The sequence below is a fragment of the Crinia signifera genome, chromosome 11 (genome assembly GCF_055691185.1).
Source record: "Crinia signifera chromosome 11, ASM5569118v1, whole genome shotgun sequence".
In the NCBI taxonomy this organism is placed as follows: domain Eukaryota; kingdom Metazoa; phylum Chordata; class Amphibia; order Anura; family Myobatrachidae; genus Crinia; species Crinia signifera.
The window spans coordinates 82,879,613-82,895,984 of record NC_139227.1 but is presented as its reverse complement, the minus strand read 5'-3'; the positions used below and the strand labels follow the sequence as shown (position 1 = coordinate 82,895,984).

General features: G+C 44.5%; 1 protein-coding gene across 1 annotated transcript in view; it reads left to right on the top strand.

The window, feature by feature from the left end:
* CHID1 (chitinase domain containing 1) overlaps window positions 1-16,372 on the top strand; it is a 424,884-nt gene that overhangs the window by 21,614 nt on the left and 386,898 nt on the right. The window contains exon 6 of the mRNA XM_083165482.1: window positions 2,159-2,265. Coding sequence (XP_083021608.1) covers window positions 2,159-2,265 — 107 coding nt within the window. The remainder of the gene's footprint in view (window positions 1-2,158; window positions 2,266-16,372) is intronic.

Below are 16,372 nucleotides of genomic sequence, written 5' to 3'. Positions count from 1 at the left end.
TTGAAAATATTTCAGTTTTAAATGAAAGGGTACAGAATAAAGAAAAAGGGAGGGGGTAAACATAGATTCTGTATAAATACAAACAAGATATAGCATCATACTGTGCACAATGAAATTGTAGTAAATGTGAACAAGAACATCAAATATCAAAACGTCCAATATAGTAATACAGGATCGTTCCATAGTGGCCATGTGAGACAGTAAAAAGTCAATCATGAAGCGGTTAATACAGGAAATGGGCAGAAAAAAAATCATTTATAAATCATGTAGTGGTGGGTTAGCTAATCACGGAGAGTTTGTAGGGTCTGAATGCTTCGCGTTAAGGCTAAATTGGAGGGGGTCGTATTGAGATGGTGTGGGGAAGTGTGATGCACCCGCTCCCTCACTAACATATTCGTGCCAAAGCAACCAGCGGACCAATGGAGAAGAGGCAGAGCTCGAGTAGGGTAGGTCCTGTGATTCCATGGTGTAATTGAATTGTATTTTCTGGATAACTTTTAACAATATAGGAGGGGCGGTTTGTTTCCAGCACTGGGCCAGGGCTGCGCGGGCCGCAATAAAAATGTGGCCTAGGTCATAGCGTTTTTGGGGCATAACGGTGTCGGGAAATATATTGAATAGCGCTATTGAGGGAGCAGGTGATGTAGCTATATCAAGGACCTGGTTTGCTAAGTCGAATACATCCTTCAAATATGTAGTAAAGAGGGGGCATGACCAGAATATGTGGTATATATGACCAACATTCCCACATTGCCTCCAACAACAGAACTGGGAACACGTGGGCCAGAAGGAGTGTAGTCTAGCCGGGGTTAAGTATAGCCTGTAGATCATTTTTATGTTCATCTCAGTGTGGTTCATGCACTTTGACATAGAATGAGAGGGGAGAAAGATTTTGCTCCATTGGGCATCTGAGAAGGTTATACCTAGGTCAGCTTCCCACTTTGTCTACGCATTGGATTTAGGGGTGTTCAGGAGGTCTAGTAATGTTCTGTACCAAAACATAACATACCTTCTGGAGTTTAATAAATTAAGACAAGTGTAGATTTGTGGGGCTAAGTTGTTTGGCAGACTAGTGTGGGTAGGGACGGTATTCCACCAGTGGCAAATTTGAAAATAATGTAGTATTTCAGAATGAGGAGGAGAAAGTCTTTGCTGGAGGTCAGAAAAGGGGAGCATATGCTGGCCGTCCAGAATATCGCTTAGTCTAGACATTAGTCTAGACTCCACCATCGTGCAAGGTGGAGATTGGGTATCAGTTTGGATATAGATTTCAATGAAACGTGTGGGAGTTGTGAAATGGGATAGGGGAGTCTGGAGACCAGGATATCCCATGACATGATGGAGGCCCGAGTGGTTGGGGCGAAGCGAGGGGAGAACAGGTCTGAGTGGTTTAGGTATCCTAAAAAGGTCATCAACTGGAATCGGTGCATGTGATATCTCAGGGCCCACCCACCTTCATTCTGAGTGCGTGTCGAAGATCGTTTTTATCTGGGCCAATTTACAGGCGTCGTGGTAGAAGGTCATGTCTGGGAGGGTCAGTCCACCTTTGGCTCTGGGGAGGATCATCCTAGAACGGGCCAATTTAGGAGGTCCAGAGGACCAAATATATTTGAGCAGGATTGAGTTACATACAGCAAGCTCTTTTTTCGGAAAAGTGTAGAGGATTGTGCAGAAGATATACATAAGTTTAGGTAAGAGAGACATTTTAAAGGCAGCCATGCGCCCCATCCATGATATATCAAATGCAAGCCAGGATTTAGAAAGGGTCGCCAAGGAACTAAGGAGGGATGGCAGGTTAATCTCAAAGACTTTCCTAGTAACCGAAGGTTCCGACAGTCGGAATCCCAGATTGGATACCCCCCCCAAAGCTTCTAAAACGGACAAGTGGTGATGTTGGTCATAGCAATCAATCAGATTGCATCATTTTGAAAGATTCAATTTAGAAATTATCACTAGAATTTTATTGGTTGATATGGGTAAAGCCTCCACTGTCATTTTTAGAAACTTTTGTGAATCTTGCCAACTTTTCCAAAGGAGCTCGACGTGAATATTCACCACAGTGTCATAGGAATTTGATAACCGGATTGTAGTCGTCGATTGCATTTAAAACCTGTGCCTAAGTACTTGATATGATATTTCTTATTCAATTGTATTTCAGTACCGCGGATCCTTTTTGATGGGTGGAGTTACCAGGACTTTGAGAGCGTGTTCAGTAGTGAAGATGAGATAGAAGATCTGTCAGATGCTATGGTGCAAAGCGCAAAGGTTAGGATACGTCTCCATTACCATGCCGAACAAGGCCGGACCTATATGCCAGAGCACTTTTAAGAGAGTATTTTGGTCATTCACATCCGTTCCTGCCCCAATGGCTCTTACAAACTATGGGGCAGATGTAATAAGCCCTGTAAAGTGATAACACACCAGCCAATCAACTCTTAACTGTCATTTTTCAAACACACCTGATTGGCTGGTGAGTTATTACCTTCCACTTTATCACTTCACCAGGCTTAATACATCTGCCCCTATGTTCCCTTTTTGTGTGTACAAAGCCATTTAACCTGGCAGTATGCTTTTTAGAGTTAATCCAATATTACTGTAAGCAACCAGGCAAACTCCACTTCAGGGCTGTTACTAGGGTGTGCTTGCTGATAGCTAGTAGTGTGCCTGGAATGGCATTCTGCAGTCATGATCGCTACTTGATACTCTGGGCATGCACCCTGCAGTCTGTACAGCTGAGGACTCAGGCCCTGTCCTCTCTGCACTTGGTGGGCTGGGCTGGCACAGAGCACATTGCTGCACTGACGCCCACAGCTGTCAACAGAAATCTTAGCACTTGTTTTTGGGCCTCCCTCCCCTCTCAGCCTTATCCTCCCTGTGTCTCTCCAGCCTCATCCTCATCTGTGTTGTTCTAGCTTCAGCCTGTGTCAATCCAGCACATCCATTACGTGTCCCTCCAGCGCTATCCATGTGTCTCTAATCTCACCTCTGTCACCCACCCACTCATCTCCCTCTTCTTAGCCTCCTTATTCAGTCGCATCCCCCAACCCGCATGTCTTTATCCAGCCCTTGTATCCCCCAGCCTCAACCCTAACCTGTGTCTCGCATCCCCCATCACACATCCCTCCCGCGTCTTTCAGGCTTAGCTTCCACCGGTGTCTCGCAACATCATAATTCATTAATTTATTAACAGTTTCTTATATAGAGCGTACATATTCCGCTTTACAGAGAATATTTGAACATTCACATCAGTCCCTGCCCCAGTGGAGCTTACAATCTATATTCCCTACCACATGTACGCAAACATTCTAGGGTTAATTTTGTTGGAAGCCAATTAACCTACCTGTATATTTTTGGATTGTGGGAGGAAACCAGATTACCCGGAGTAAACCCACGCAACCACGGGGAGAATATACAAACTCCACACAGTTTGGGCCATCGTGGGGATTGAACCCATGACTTCAGCACTGTGAGGCAGTAATGCTAACCATTACACCGTCTGTGCTGCCCGTGTATCAGCTCTATTAACCTGTGTCTCTCCAGCAAATAAAATTGTGTTTCCTCTCCAGTTCCCCCAATCCCAGTTTGTCTTCCCAGCTCCTCTGGATTTCAATACATGGTACAAGTGTACCCTTATGTTCCCCCAATTGCTGGGCCTGGTTATGCCGCTGCTCCACATCTTCCTGGATTTATTCATTCACTGCCAGAGAGCCACAAGTTGCCTTTGTATGTTGTTGGTTTCTTTTGTTCTTGTATTGTTTGATAAACACTGTATTGATATCATCCTCTCTCCCTGAATTGCCCTGAACATCCCCACGTTCCTGCCTCTGACGGTGTAATCCTCAGTTTATGTCGTGCATTTTCCTCTAAATCTGTTCTACTTCATCTGGTTTTATTTTCTGTACTAGTGCTGTTTCTGCCCAGTGTTCTGTTGCTCTTATTGTGCTGCCAGGTATCCTGAGTGCTGCGCCTTTCATGTAAGTTCAAAGCACCTTACCTCAAGAGCATTTCGGCAAAACTGGAGCTCATTCAGAGCTAAGATTTTATTTTTAGTAAATCTGTTATCCATTGTATGGACAGAAGTGATACCAGGGCTGTATGTGTGAACGCCACAACCTTGTTCCCTACATGTCCACTTCTGAAGGGCAGAATGTACTCCTGACACATTGCCTAACAGAGAAGGCCGCTGTAGGATGAAGATATATATTTATTTTACTCCAAAGCAGGTTTCTCTCATTAGAAAGCCCCATACACATTAAATGAATCACCGCCTTCGCCAGTATTTGCGGTGTCGGGGACCAGACTGTGGTCTGGCATTGGCAAGTGCATACATGGCATTAACGAGGACGTCCCTTGTCTGATCATATTCGGGAGGAGGTTGTTAGTGATGTGCTGGAGCATGCATTGTTAATAATATTGAGTGTACACACTAGGTAACATCCCAGTATGCATTGCCACAGTTTTAGCATTCCCTAATAGCAAAACTGTGGCAAGGCGTGATGGGACTTTGAAGTTTCGCAACAGCTAGAGAACCACTGGTTGCTGATGTCTGGCCTAGTGGGGGCCAGGGATGGGCGCATACACCTGGAGCTCCGTTCTCCCATCCATGGAGCTCGCTATCCTCGGCCCCCAGAGAAGCATGGTGGAGGAGACGGCAGGAGACAGACGGAGGGGCGAGCGGAGCAGGAGGAGGCTGGAGGACGGAGCTGCAGGCCCCCGGCATAGGGCAGTATTCAATGTCAAAATTCGGCATGTGCAGCGAATCCTGTTTAGGATTCCCTGCACTGTCGCCGTGTTCCGGAGGGCCGAAGCCTTCGCTGCCAGCCCTCGCTGTCCCAGTATTCAATGCCGCAGGGGCTCGCTGCCCCTGATGGCGAATCTTTTTTTTTTTTTAATCATGAATTTTTATTTGGTAATACTTCTTATTTGTTTACAAACTTTTTGGATACAAAGGTTGTAAGAGTACATTACACGTTAGGTAATACATCATGTAAAGTAACAGAGTTAATTTTTTCACTTTTACAATTTCTTGGTAGCTTCGTTTCATCCCTGTAGTGAAAATTCCACAGAAAGTTCTTGTACTCAAACTTGTGCATGACAAATCAGTTGTGATCCAAGGTCATGCATATACCAATGGAGTTTTTGTAATTTAACAATTATCATTTAACATTAATAAACATTTGTTACCATGACACATCAGCGTTGGTTCTCTATTTTGTTGATTCGTAGTGTGCAAGATTTCTTAATCGTTTAAATACACGCTTTGATAAAATCAGGTCTTGACTTTCACACAAAAGTTTTCTGTGTCAGAAACATTACAGAGAACATTTTTTAAAGATTATAGTTAAGATTACTTAGAAGGTTTTAGGTTATAAGGTAGAAGAGTGGGGGAGGTTGTAAGGAAGAGTTTGAGAGTTGATTCATGGGAGAGAGGAGGGGTGTGGGGTAGTGGTGGTATGTGTAGTATTGAGAGATAATGAGGGAGGGAAGGGGAGAGAGAATAGAGAGAGAGAGAAAGGGGGAAGGAAGAAAGGTGAAGAGAGGGTAAGGTGTTGCGCTGGGTCTCCAGGGGAAACCACAGGACTTATGTCAGTAGTTTTTGACCTGGGAATCTTCCGCTGCAGTCAGGATTTGAGGCAAATTGTGTCGGTTTTGATTAGGCGTCTGGATTTGTTAGGGGTGTGCATGTTATTGGGGTATACATATGCGTAGTTGGTGTGTTACGTCTGGGGAGAGTGATTTAATGTAATTGTCCCATAAATTGAGGAACTTTACGTGGGTATGTTGGGTGTTTGTGTGGTTTCCCAGCCACGTCAATTTAAAGAACATGAAAAGTTTATCTTCGAAAATTTGTAAGGAGGGTGGAAGGTGGGACAGCCATAGTTGCAGGATAGATTTTCTAGCCACTCCAGCAAGTATAGAGAGGATTCTTTTTTCCTCTGGGCTATTGTGTAAGTAGGATTTTGTAACCCCTAGGATCGCCCATTCTGGGGAGCTGGTGAACCTAATTTTCATTGTGTGGTTAATAAAGTCGGTGATTTTTGTCCAGAATTCTTGTATTTTAGGGCAATCCCATAAGCAGTGTTTTAGGTCTGCACGTGTATGGGCGCATTTAGGGCAGGAGGTTGAGGGGGTGATGCCTATTTGGGCGGCTCTTGATGGGGAAATATAGCTTCTATAACATATTTTATATGTCATTTCTTTATAGGAGATATTTGGCATATTTTGTAGAGATTGTTGTAGTGATTCTAGTATGTCTGGGTAGGTTAAATGTGGGAAGATTTAAATCCATTTATGTATACCTGTAGAGTGATTTCGTGAGAATAGGGGCGTTTTAATGGTGGAGTAGAAGAGAGATATGAGTTTGGGTGTATCGGTAGGTAGTGCAAAGCATGCGTCTAGTGGGTTAGAATAGAATAGTCTTTGTTAGGTCCCTAAGGACTGCTTGTGTATAGTGTTGTGCTTGTGTATGTGAACTGGTAAATGTGTACTTGTTCGCAATCTGAGATATGTTGAGAGGTTTGAGTGTTTCAGTGTTAGTGAGATGCTTTATAGAAGATAATCCCATTTTTGTCCATCTGTTGGAACGCTGGATTACGTAGAAGTGGGAGGTGTAAGGATTTTGGGGGGTTTAAGTTCCAGCTTTTACGTATTTTAAACCATACTGTTCTGGTGGACATCAAGATAGGGTTGTCTTGTATTGAGGGGGAGATGTTTCTTTTATCTATATGTAGGAAAGCTATGAGATGTATATTTGGTAGTAACTGCTGCTCTAATGCGGAGTTGGCATAACTGTTTGTGGAGTTTAGCCAGTCCTTTATATATCTGCATATTGCCGCTTGGTTGTATAGTGCTAAATGTGGGAAGTTTATGCCTCCCTCTTTCTTACTTTTTTGGAGGATTTTTAGGCTCATCTTGGGTTTTTTGCCTGACCATATGAATTTGCTAAAGGCACTGTTGATTTGAGATTCATCTTTGTTTGATAGTATAATTGGGAGAAGTTGGAGGGGGTAAAGTAGCTTTGGGAATGATATCATTTTTATGAGGTGAGCTCGCCCCAGAAAGGATAGTTGCAGGTCTTGCCAGTGACATAGTTCAGAGATAACTTTTTCTATTATTGTCGTTATATTAAGTTTATAAAGTAGGGTTAGGTTTTTAGGGAGCTGGATTTCCAAGTAGGGGATGCTAGTTGTGGCCCATGTTAGTTTAAGTGGTCTTGCCCAGGCGGGGCAAGTCTGGTTTGAGAGGGATAAGGCTGTAGATTTTTGTACATTTATCGAGAAGCCTGAGACAGATCCGAACCGTTCTATTTTTGAGATCACAGTTTGTAGACTGGTCTCGGGATTACCGAAAAACAGCAATAGGTCGTCTGCGAATGCCAGGGTTTTGAGTGATTTAGTGCCAATATTTATTCCATGGAATTCGGGCATGCCATCCAACAGTCGTAGCAGGGGGTCTAGGGAAAGGTTAAAAAGGAGGGGTGATAGGGGGCATCCTTGGCGGGTGCCTCTATGTAGAGAGACTGGTTCCCCAATTAGGTCGTTAACTATCAGTTTTGTGGTCAGGTTAGCATAAAAAAGTCGTATGGTATTTACAAACCTCGTGCCAAGTGTCTATGCTCTAATACTCCATGCAGGTGTTCCCAAGTTATCTTGTCAAATGCCTTTTCTGCGTCGAGGCTTAACAAGATGTTCTGCTTTTGATTGTTGGCTGTAGCAGATGCTATGGCCGCTATTGCAGATCTCACTCCCTGGAGGGAGTGTCTGCCTTGTGTGAAGCCTAGTTGGTGATGTGTTATTATGGTTGGCATTATAGATTGCAGTCGGGTCGCCATTATTTTTGCCAGCAGTTTAAAGTCTTGGTTTAGCAGTGTTATGGGGCGGTAGGAGTCTACTTTTTCCATGTCTTTTTTTGGTTTGGGGAGTAAAATGGTGTGTGCTTCATTGAAGTCTGGGTAATTTGGGTGTTCTTTCTGGAGAAGCTGAAATAACTCCAAAAGGGTAGGCATTATATCGGGTTCTAGGATTTTGTAGTACTCTGCACTGAACCCATCTGGTCCCAGAGATTTGTTTAGTTTTAGGATTTTTATTGCTGAGCTTAGTTCCTCCGCTGATATGTCAGCATCTAAGAGTGATATCTGCTCTTCCGATAGCCTTGGGAGTCCAGCTTCCTCATAGAGAAGAGATAGCGGGGATTAGGGGGCTTGGGGTGGGGAGTATAAGTTTGAGAAGAATGTGTGGAATTGGTTTGCGATATATGTATGAGAAGTGGCATAACCTGCTTGTGTTTTTAGGCGAGTTACATATCTATTCCTATGGCGGACCATATATGCCAGTAATTTACCAGATTTTCCTCCCCAATTAAAATATTTTTGTTTGCTGTAGTCAACTTTTAGTTGGGCTTCATGGTTTAAATAGGTTTCCATAAGGGTTTTGTGTCGGGAATACTCCATTTTGTTATCCTCTGTTGGTCTGTCTACATAAGCTCGATAAGCTTTGTTTAGGTTTGTAGAAAGATTTAGGAGTTTATTTCTCCTTTCTTTTCTTCAGCGGGATATGTAGGCAATAATATGCCCTCTCATAACCGCCTTTGAGGCAGACCAAAAGAGGATAGGGTTTGTTTTGTGACAGTCATTATTTGCAGAGTACTCTCTCCACTTTGATTCTAGCAATTTGCGAAAGTCATCCTGTTTGTATAGATAAGAAGGGAATTTCCAAGTAAAGTTCGAGTTTATAGGATTTTGGAAGTTTATGTTTAGATGGATAGGAGCGTGGTCAGAGATTAATATGTTTTCGATTTTTGCCTCCGTAACTCTTGGTTGAATGGAGTCTCTAATGAGTATGTGGTCAATTCTCGTGACGAGTTGGTGCACGTGGGAGAAAAATGTATATTCTTTCTCCTTGTGATGCAGTGTTCTCCACGGGTCGATTAGATTATGTGTGGACGTTAATATAGTTAGTCCATCCCGTTTCCTAGTGGTGCGTTGTGGGAGTGGTGGGGATCTATCTAGTGAGGAGTCGTAGGTAAGGTTATAGTCACCCCCTATTATGAGGTTCTGTGTGTTTTTTGCCAATAATAGGTTGGATATTTTGGTGTAAAAGGAAATGTTCGGGGAGTTGGGAGCATATATATTCATAATAGTGAAAATTTCTCCATGTATCTTTATGGATAATAGTATATAGCGTCCGTCAGGGTCAATGTCTGTGTCTAGTATCTCATACTGCAGGCGTTTATGAATGAGTATCGCTACTTCTCGCTTTTTGCTTATATATGGTGCTGCGATGCATTCTCCTATCCAGGGTCCAGCTAATTTAGCAAAAGGCCCTGCAATCCAATGCGTCTCTTGTAGAAGGATAACGTCTGCATTAAGAGATTTTAAATGTGCTAGTACTTTTTTGCGTTTTATAGCCGAGTTTAATCCCGCTACATTCCATGATAGGATGCGGAAGTCTCGTTTAGTTTGTAGTGTGTTAGTCATTGTTGGTGTGTATGGTGTGTTATCCTATACCTGATTTTCGATGTCGATCTGACAATTCTATTGTGTGTGTTGAAGGAGACATCTGGTCCCAGCAAGCTAGATGTTCCTGTTTTTCTTCCATGTAGCTTCGCCCCAGAGATCCAGCGCAAGGAGCAGAAAGGAGAGGTGGGAAAAAGGAAGGATAGAGTAGGAGAGACAAGGTGAACATAAAAACAATTAACCAAGGTGCATACATATTTTTCGAAACACTTTAACCATAACCTGCCGACCATGTGTTCCTGGTAAGGAAACATCCAACAGGGCAGGGTCAGAAATAAACCCTTGTGCCCCAGTCGGTTAAATCATTGTATATTTGAATTACAATTGTGCCATGAGTATTTCAGTCGTTTGGGGGGAGGTTGAGTTGTTCTCTCGCCTCTTGGGGGGTATTGAACAGCAGGGATTTTCCATCTATCAGAAATCTCAGCTTAGCTGGGTACTGTAGTGTGAATTTGTATTTGTTCTCATACAGAAATTTGCATATAGGGCTGAATTCTCTTCTCTTGTTTGATACTGCTGCAGAGAAATCCTGAAATATCAGCACAGGAAATTCTCTGAGTGTTAGTGTGCGGGATTTCCTGTAGAGGCGAAGGACATTTTCTTTGTCTCTAAAATCCAGGAATTTTGCTATGACCTGTCTGGGCTTTGAAGTATTTGGTGTCCTTTCCGGTCCTATGCGATGTGAGCGTTCAATTTGAATGGTTCCATTGGGTGTTAGGTCTACGCTCAGTAAATCTTGTAGGTCCCCTCCCTTAATTGATTCGGGAATTCCCACAAACCGTAGATTACACCTTCTGTTGCGATTCTCCAGTTGATCTATTTTAAGCGCCATTTCTTCCAGTGCCGCTGAGATGGGGTCTATTGTGTTTTGGAGGGAGAGTGTAGTGTCCTCCAAGTCACTTGTTCTGGTTTCTAGATCTACTATGCGTTTTGTGTTTTTGTCGATCTTGGAGACAATTGAGTCCAAAGATGTTTGAATAGAGTTCAACTTTGCATCTGTAGAGGCTTGCATAGTGTCCAGTTTTTTTTTCAGTTGTTGGAAGAATGACATTTCTGGGGTAGGGGAATCAGATTGTACTGAGGTAGGTTCTGGTCCTGGAGGCGGAGATTGTGGTTCTTCCGTGGTAGTGGTTTGTTGGGCCAGTGGGTTTTTGAGCTGTGGTTTGGGGCCTGGTTTGTTTGGTTTAACCATATTTTGAGGTATGTGATATGGTTTCTGTATGAATTTGTCCATACACTAGAGAACGAGAGCTTGTAGGTTTGATTGCTAGTAGGCTAGTTTGGATCCTCTCTTACATCAGCGAACATATTGTGGCACTCATGTAAATTGGCATGATGTTCAGTGGAACATTGGACTGCCAGCAAGTCATTTGCTACATTTTATTTTACCAGTGTATGCGTTTCTTTAAAGGGTGAGTAAGTGATTCAGTATTGTAGAGGAGCCCAAGATGTTGGTTATGGTGCTTCTATATGGGTGTCCTGGTGGTACAACACACAGAATTATAAAGGAAACAGAAGGTCTGTTGTTAGCTGTGGCTAAAGCAGATGCACCGTTGCTAGTTGACCACTAGATGGTAGTGGTGTGCAGGCTATAACCCAATGTGTTTTTCTGGTCACACAGCACGCAATAAAGGTACAGACCCCAACATCAATGGTACATTGTGCATTATATATTAAGAGGGGGAATAGGGCAGGGAGAAGAGAGTGGTAAAGGTATTGGACACAATTGAGCTTGTTGGATCAAATGTTTTATCGTTTATGGGGCTGTTTTGAATTAATGTACAGGGTTTGTCCTCTGAATTTATCTTGGTTTCTGTCTGATATTGTCTCAGCTCGGTTACTTTACAGTGGCAAGCAAGATGTTGGATGTCTGTAGGAGTACAGCGGAGATAGGGAGGCAGTAGTTTTGTCTGTCCTCCAGTGGGTCTGGGTTTATTGTAGGTGTATTAAGTCACTGGGTTTATAGCAAGTCTGATGTTCAGTGCTGTATGGGGTATCTATCTCCGTCTCTGGAGACAATTTTGGTCACCTTGTGCAGGTTGTGGAGTTGGTGGCAGGGGGGAACGTGCAGCGGGAGAAGGGCGCTGGACTTGTCAAGGCAGTTCACAAGGCTGGCGTGCTATTTGGAGTGAGGGCGCCCAGTGTCTTGATCAGTTAGTTGTGCACTTCGCGGTCTTTCAGGCACCGCACCTGAGAGCCAGGCTTTTGTACCGGCCTCCCCTATGCAGTCCCAGCACCCTCTCCCCCCGTCTCGGGTCGTCCAGGGGGTTCTGCGTCACTTGGCAGTTTTGTGCTGGGCAGTTGTACTCACTCAGACCTGGGTGAAGGCGCCCCTTCACTTTTCCGGAGCGAGGTCCTGCCGCGTCCTGTGTAGCGGCGATGTGGACGGCCAGACCAGGTGCAGGCTTCTCCTCAAGGTGTTAACCAGCGTCACCGGCCGGTATGTGGAGACCGCTGGCGTCTCTGCAGCGTCGTTCTGACCGCTCCATCCGGTCTCTCACGTGCGCGCCGCGGTCCCCGCTTGTTTGATGTTTGTGGGCGCCGCTCAGAGTGCTCCGGCAGCGTCTCGTCGATGTCTTCGGCGGCTTCTCACGGCTGCTGCAGGGAGGCACCGGGTGGGGAGGGTTCGCCTCGGGGTATTGGTATTTCTTTAGGCGCCGGCGGTAATGGCGTCTCTGTCTGTGTTGAGGCCTCAGAACGTGTAGGCCAGGCTCCGGTGGCTATTCAGCTCGTATCTGTTCAGTAGACCTCTTGTTAGAGAGGTCAGACTTTCCTCTATCTGATGCTGGTGTGTTTTCCCTTTTTTCGCGAGGGTAGAGGGTGGATGGATGAGGATTTTTGGTGTGGGAGCTGGAGAGCTTTCTAAAATGCGGCCATCACGATGCTCCGCCCACCGGAACCTGATGGCGAATCTTGACCCCTGCGGTGGACGGCGGCAGGCATGGAGTTGGAAGTCTCCCTGCCTGCCCCAGAATGTATGTAGGGGGAAGGAGGGCTCACCGGGACCCAAGCAGCACAAGCTGCCCCCCGGGAGAGCTAGCAGGGGACCTGGTAGGAGCTGCTAACACTGCTCCCGATCGTGCATATGTAATGATCGGGAGCAGTGAATATATGAATATGTAATGAGCGGCTCCCGGCCCCCTGCTGGCTGTTATGTGTAAAAAAAAAAATATATTTTTTTTTAAATTAAATAAAAATAGCATGCCCCATCAGATAAAAAAAATTCCTGATTTTTTTTTTTTACACCAAATTAAAAAAAAAACACCTTTATTTTAAAAGTTCACATTCCAGTTCACCATGAAAAGATGGCAATTGGTACACGGTGACACACGGCGAAAATCACTTCGAAAGCAATTTGCCATCTTCTCACTGAATACACTCACGGCGAATGACATTGAAAAACCCATTAAAAATCACAGTGAATTGCGGAGACTATCAGACGGCAAATTGTCCGTCATTCACTGTTCGCAGACAGCAAAAAGTGCACTTTCTGACACAAAAAAAATCACCTTCCAATGCGAAAATAGCACAAATTTGCCGTGAAACATGGCGAATACGCCTCATTGAATACTGCCCATAGAGTTGCAGAGAGCACCATTGCCCCCCCCCCCTCAAGATAGCACCACTGATGGCTTCCTACGATCTGTGCCACCCAGCCAAATATGTACCCCTTGTCTACCCTGTAGTGTTCCATATCTGTACTATTTTTTACTTGTTACCAATCTGGCTGTTGCAATCACCAAGTGGTGCCGATGAATGACTGCCTGGGTGCTGTACAGCTCAGTAAATATGTTCCCATGTCTGTCCCTCATCAGGATACATCTAGTGCATATCTGTACATGTTATATACATCTGTACTGTCACTGTTTACTTGTTCCTACCAAGCAATCCAAATCTAATTCCTAGTATATGCTGCTAGTATACCTGGCCAATAAAGCTGATTCTGATGTGGGGCTTTAGAAAATCATCAAGTTTCATGGTTTAACAAACAAGTGGCAAATGAAAATGAATTCAACCACAACAGTGTTTCCCATCTCCACTCCACGAGTACCACCAACAGGTCATGGGTTGTGGATTACTTTAACCTTGCGCAGATGAGTTCATTCTGTAGGGCCATACATAGACAATGCACAGACCCTGACATGATAGGTGATTATACTGTATATATTTGATTGAAATTTCCATAAAGGTAGCAAAAAACATACATTTACATACAAGCGCATGTGTCGCAGCACAGCTGGAACACGATGCACCACAAAACCTAATCATTCATACATGATAGTACATTACAAGACATAGATATTCTACACCAGGGGGGTAATTCTAATTGACTCGGAGCAGCATACAGAGTCCTTGTGACGCTGCCCCAGCACACATACTGTAGGAAGGAGGAGGATTTAGGGGTGGAGGGAGCTTAATCCTTAAATTCCTCATGACTGTCTGTGATGGAAATAGTGTCTTAATCCTGGGTAGTCGTCCTTTACGCACGCGCGTGTGTGTGCGTGTGCGTGTGTGTGTAAAAGACACCGCTATACTACATAGTCCCAATTGTGTGGGTTTATGTAATTTTCAACTTTGTCTTCAACAAGAACCCTTTGAGTAAAAAAGTTGCTGTGAGCAATCCTAAAAATATGTGCAAAAAATGCATCGCTCACAGTGACTGTTCTTTTTTTGGACGCAACATTTAACTAAACTTCAATTGATTGACTTGGCTGTATTTGTAGTTATTTATACGAAAATAACAGTAGCCAGTGTTCATGAAAACCTAAAATTTGAGGGTCCCTGGGACCCCTCACTTACAAAAATCGGGGTCCTACCTGACCTTTTCTGGGTCCCGACAGAATAAAGCCTCCTCTACCCTTCCACCCAGCATAGCACTTACATAAGCCTCCTCTCCCCCACATGGCATATGTCCTGAGCCGAGGGCAGGCACAAGTCTATTTGTTTTTGGTAAGCAAACATTGATATGGGAGCTCCTCACTGTAGCTGTTGTGGATTGGGGTGGGGAGAGTATCATTTGGCCCACCCACATAAAGCAAGATAGACATATAGTAGAAAAGACATACAGTAATCTGGAAATAGGGACAGCACACGCCAAAAATTTATACCGTAATGTTTATTATACATTACACATTATGTCACACACCGTAATACCTATTACATATAATACCACACGCTGTATAGCCTATTACATATTATGCCACATAAATTCCGCTTACATCATGCTCATTGCTATGGGTTGCATGCTCTTTGCCATGGCATTAACATGCTCTGCCAGGTGTAAATGCTCATTGCCATGGGGTTACCATGCTCATTGCCATGGAGTTAACCTGCTTGGGCTCATTGCCATGGTTTAACCTGCCCATTGCCATATGGGTTTAACATGCTCTTTGCCATAGGGGTTTAACATGCTCTCTGCCATAGGGGTTTTCCTGACCTTCAGCTCCTGGTCTCAGCAGCCCCAGTGCTGGCATCTACTAATGAAGTAACAGTACAGGAGCAAGCAGTGTTCCCGTACTGCTGCTGCCTAGGTGTTGTGATTATTAGTAGATGCCAGCGCTGGGGCTGCCAAGACTGCTGCTGGACTCCTTCCTCCACGCCAGGCGCTGCCCTTCCTACTAGTGCCTCATGCGCTGCCGCTATCTCTTGCTGCACTGAGACTGCTGCTGCCGTAGCAGCCATATACTGGCCCAGGCGCCCGCTGTCAGATGCTGCCTATCCAATCCGAGGTCCCCATGGGACCCGTCCATTCTAAAAATTGAGTCCCTGGACTTTGGGGTAAATTATGAGTTATAGTGCGTGCTTGCGAACCCTGAGTCGCTGTGAGCAACGCTGGCATTTTAGTGGATATTTTGAGGATCTCTCACACCAGCGTTGGCACTCAAAGGGTTAAACTGTGATCCGTGAGTCTGGATCAGTGTCAGTTGCCATCTTCCAGCACGCTTGATGAAACAGCTTGCACATGTGTTTTTTTGTTTGTTTAACAAAGTTTGCATTTTGTATAATCTGTCTCAGCGTATTTCCCAGCGGCCTGCCGGCATGTACAGATACAGCGACAGCATGTTGATGCACAGGAATGACATGATTATGTTTGTTTACAAGCAGTAAAATGGGTACTTATGTAATATCTGGGCTCCCGTTTTTCTTATGAGACCGCATCCCCTCGCGGGGCTCGCTGCGCTCGCCACGCTTCGGGCACGGTGGCTCGCTGCGCTCGCCACACTATATAAAATCAACTCCATGCGTAGTTGGATAGTAGGGGTATGGAAAAATGGGGTGCATTTAACATGGGAGCCCAGATAATACATAAGTACCGTAAAATGCTCCATGTTGTTGAAAAGATAACGGTGGCTGTGATTGTTCTGAAAGTGATTATGGACGTTTACAGAAGCAGCCTGTACAGAGTGACAATGGATTTCCTTGTATCGCGGCCATTTATTGTGTAAACCAGAGGAGAACCCTGGTGCCAGAGAGTATTTAACATTCAGACGAATAGTCTGTTCAGATGGATTAGTAACATGGCAATAGTATAAAAAGACGCACATATTTGCCGTTCAAAGCATTTTTTTTATTTGTATTATAAATTTCCCTTTATCCCCTTAAACAGTCCCCTAACAAGGCGGCACTGCACCCTATAATGGTCACGCCCTTAGAACCAGTACAGCTGCAGCGTGCCATTCTGGGTAGAGCTGCAGTAATGATACTGGCTGCAGGGTGCTGTTCCAGTTACCCTCCTAGCCACAGATGCAGTCGTTTCCTGAATTTTAATCTTTAGGGTCATAAGTAGGGCAAAGCGCTGGCACAAAAAAAAAACACAGATGCCTTTTGGGTGGAACTGGTCATCACTGCTGCTATGCA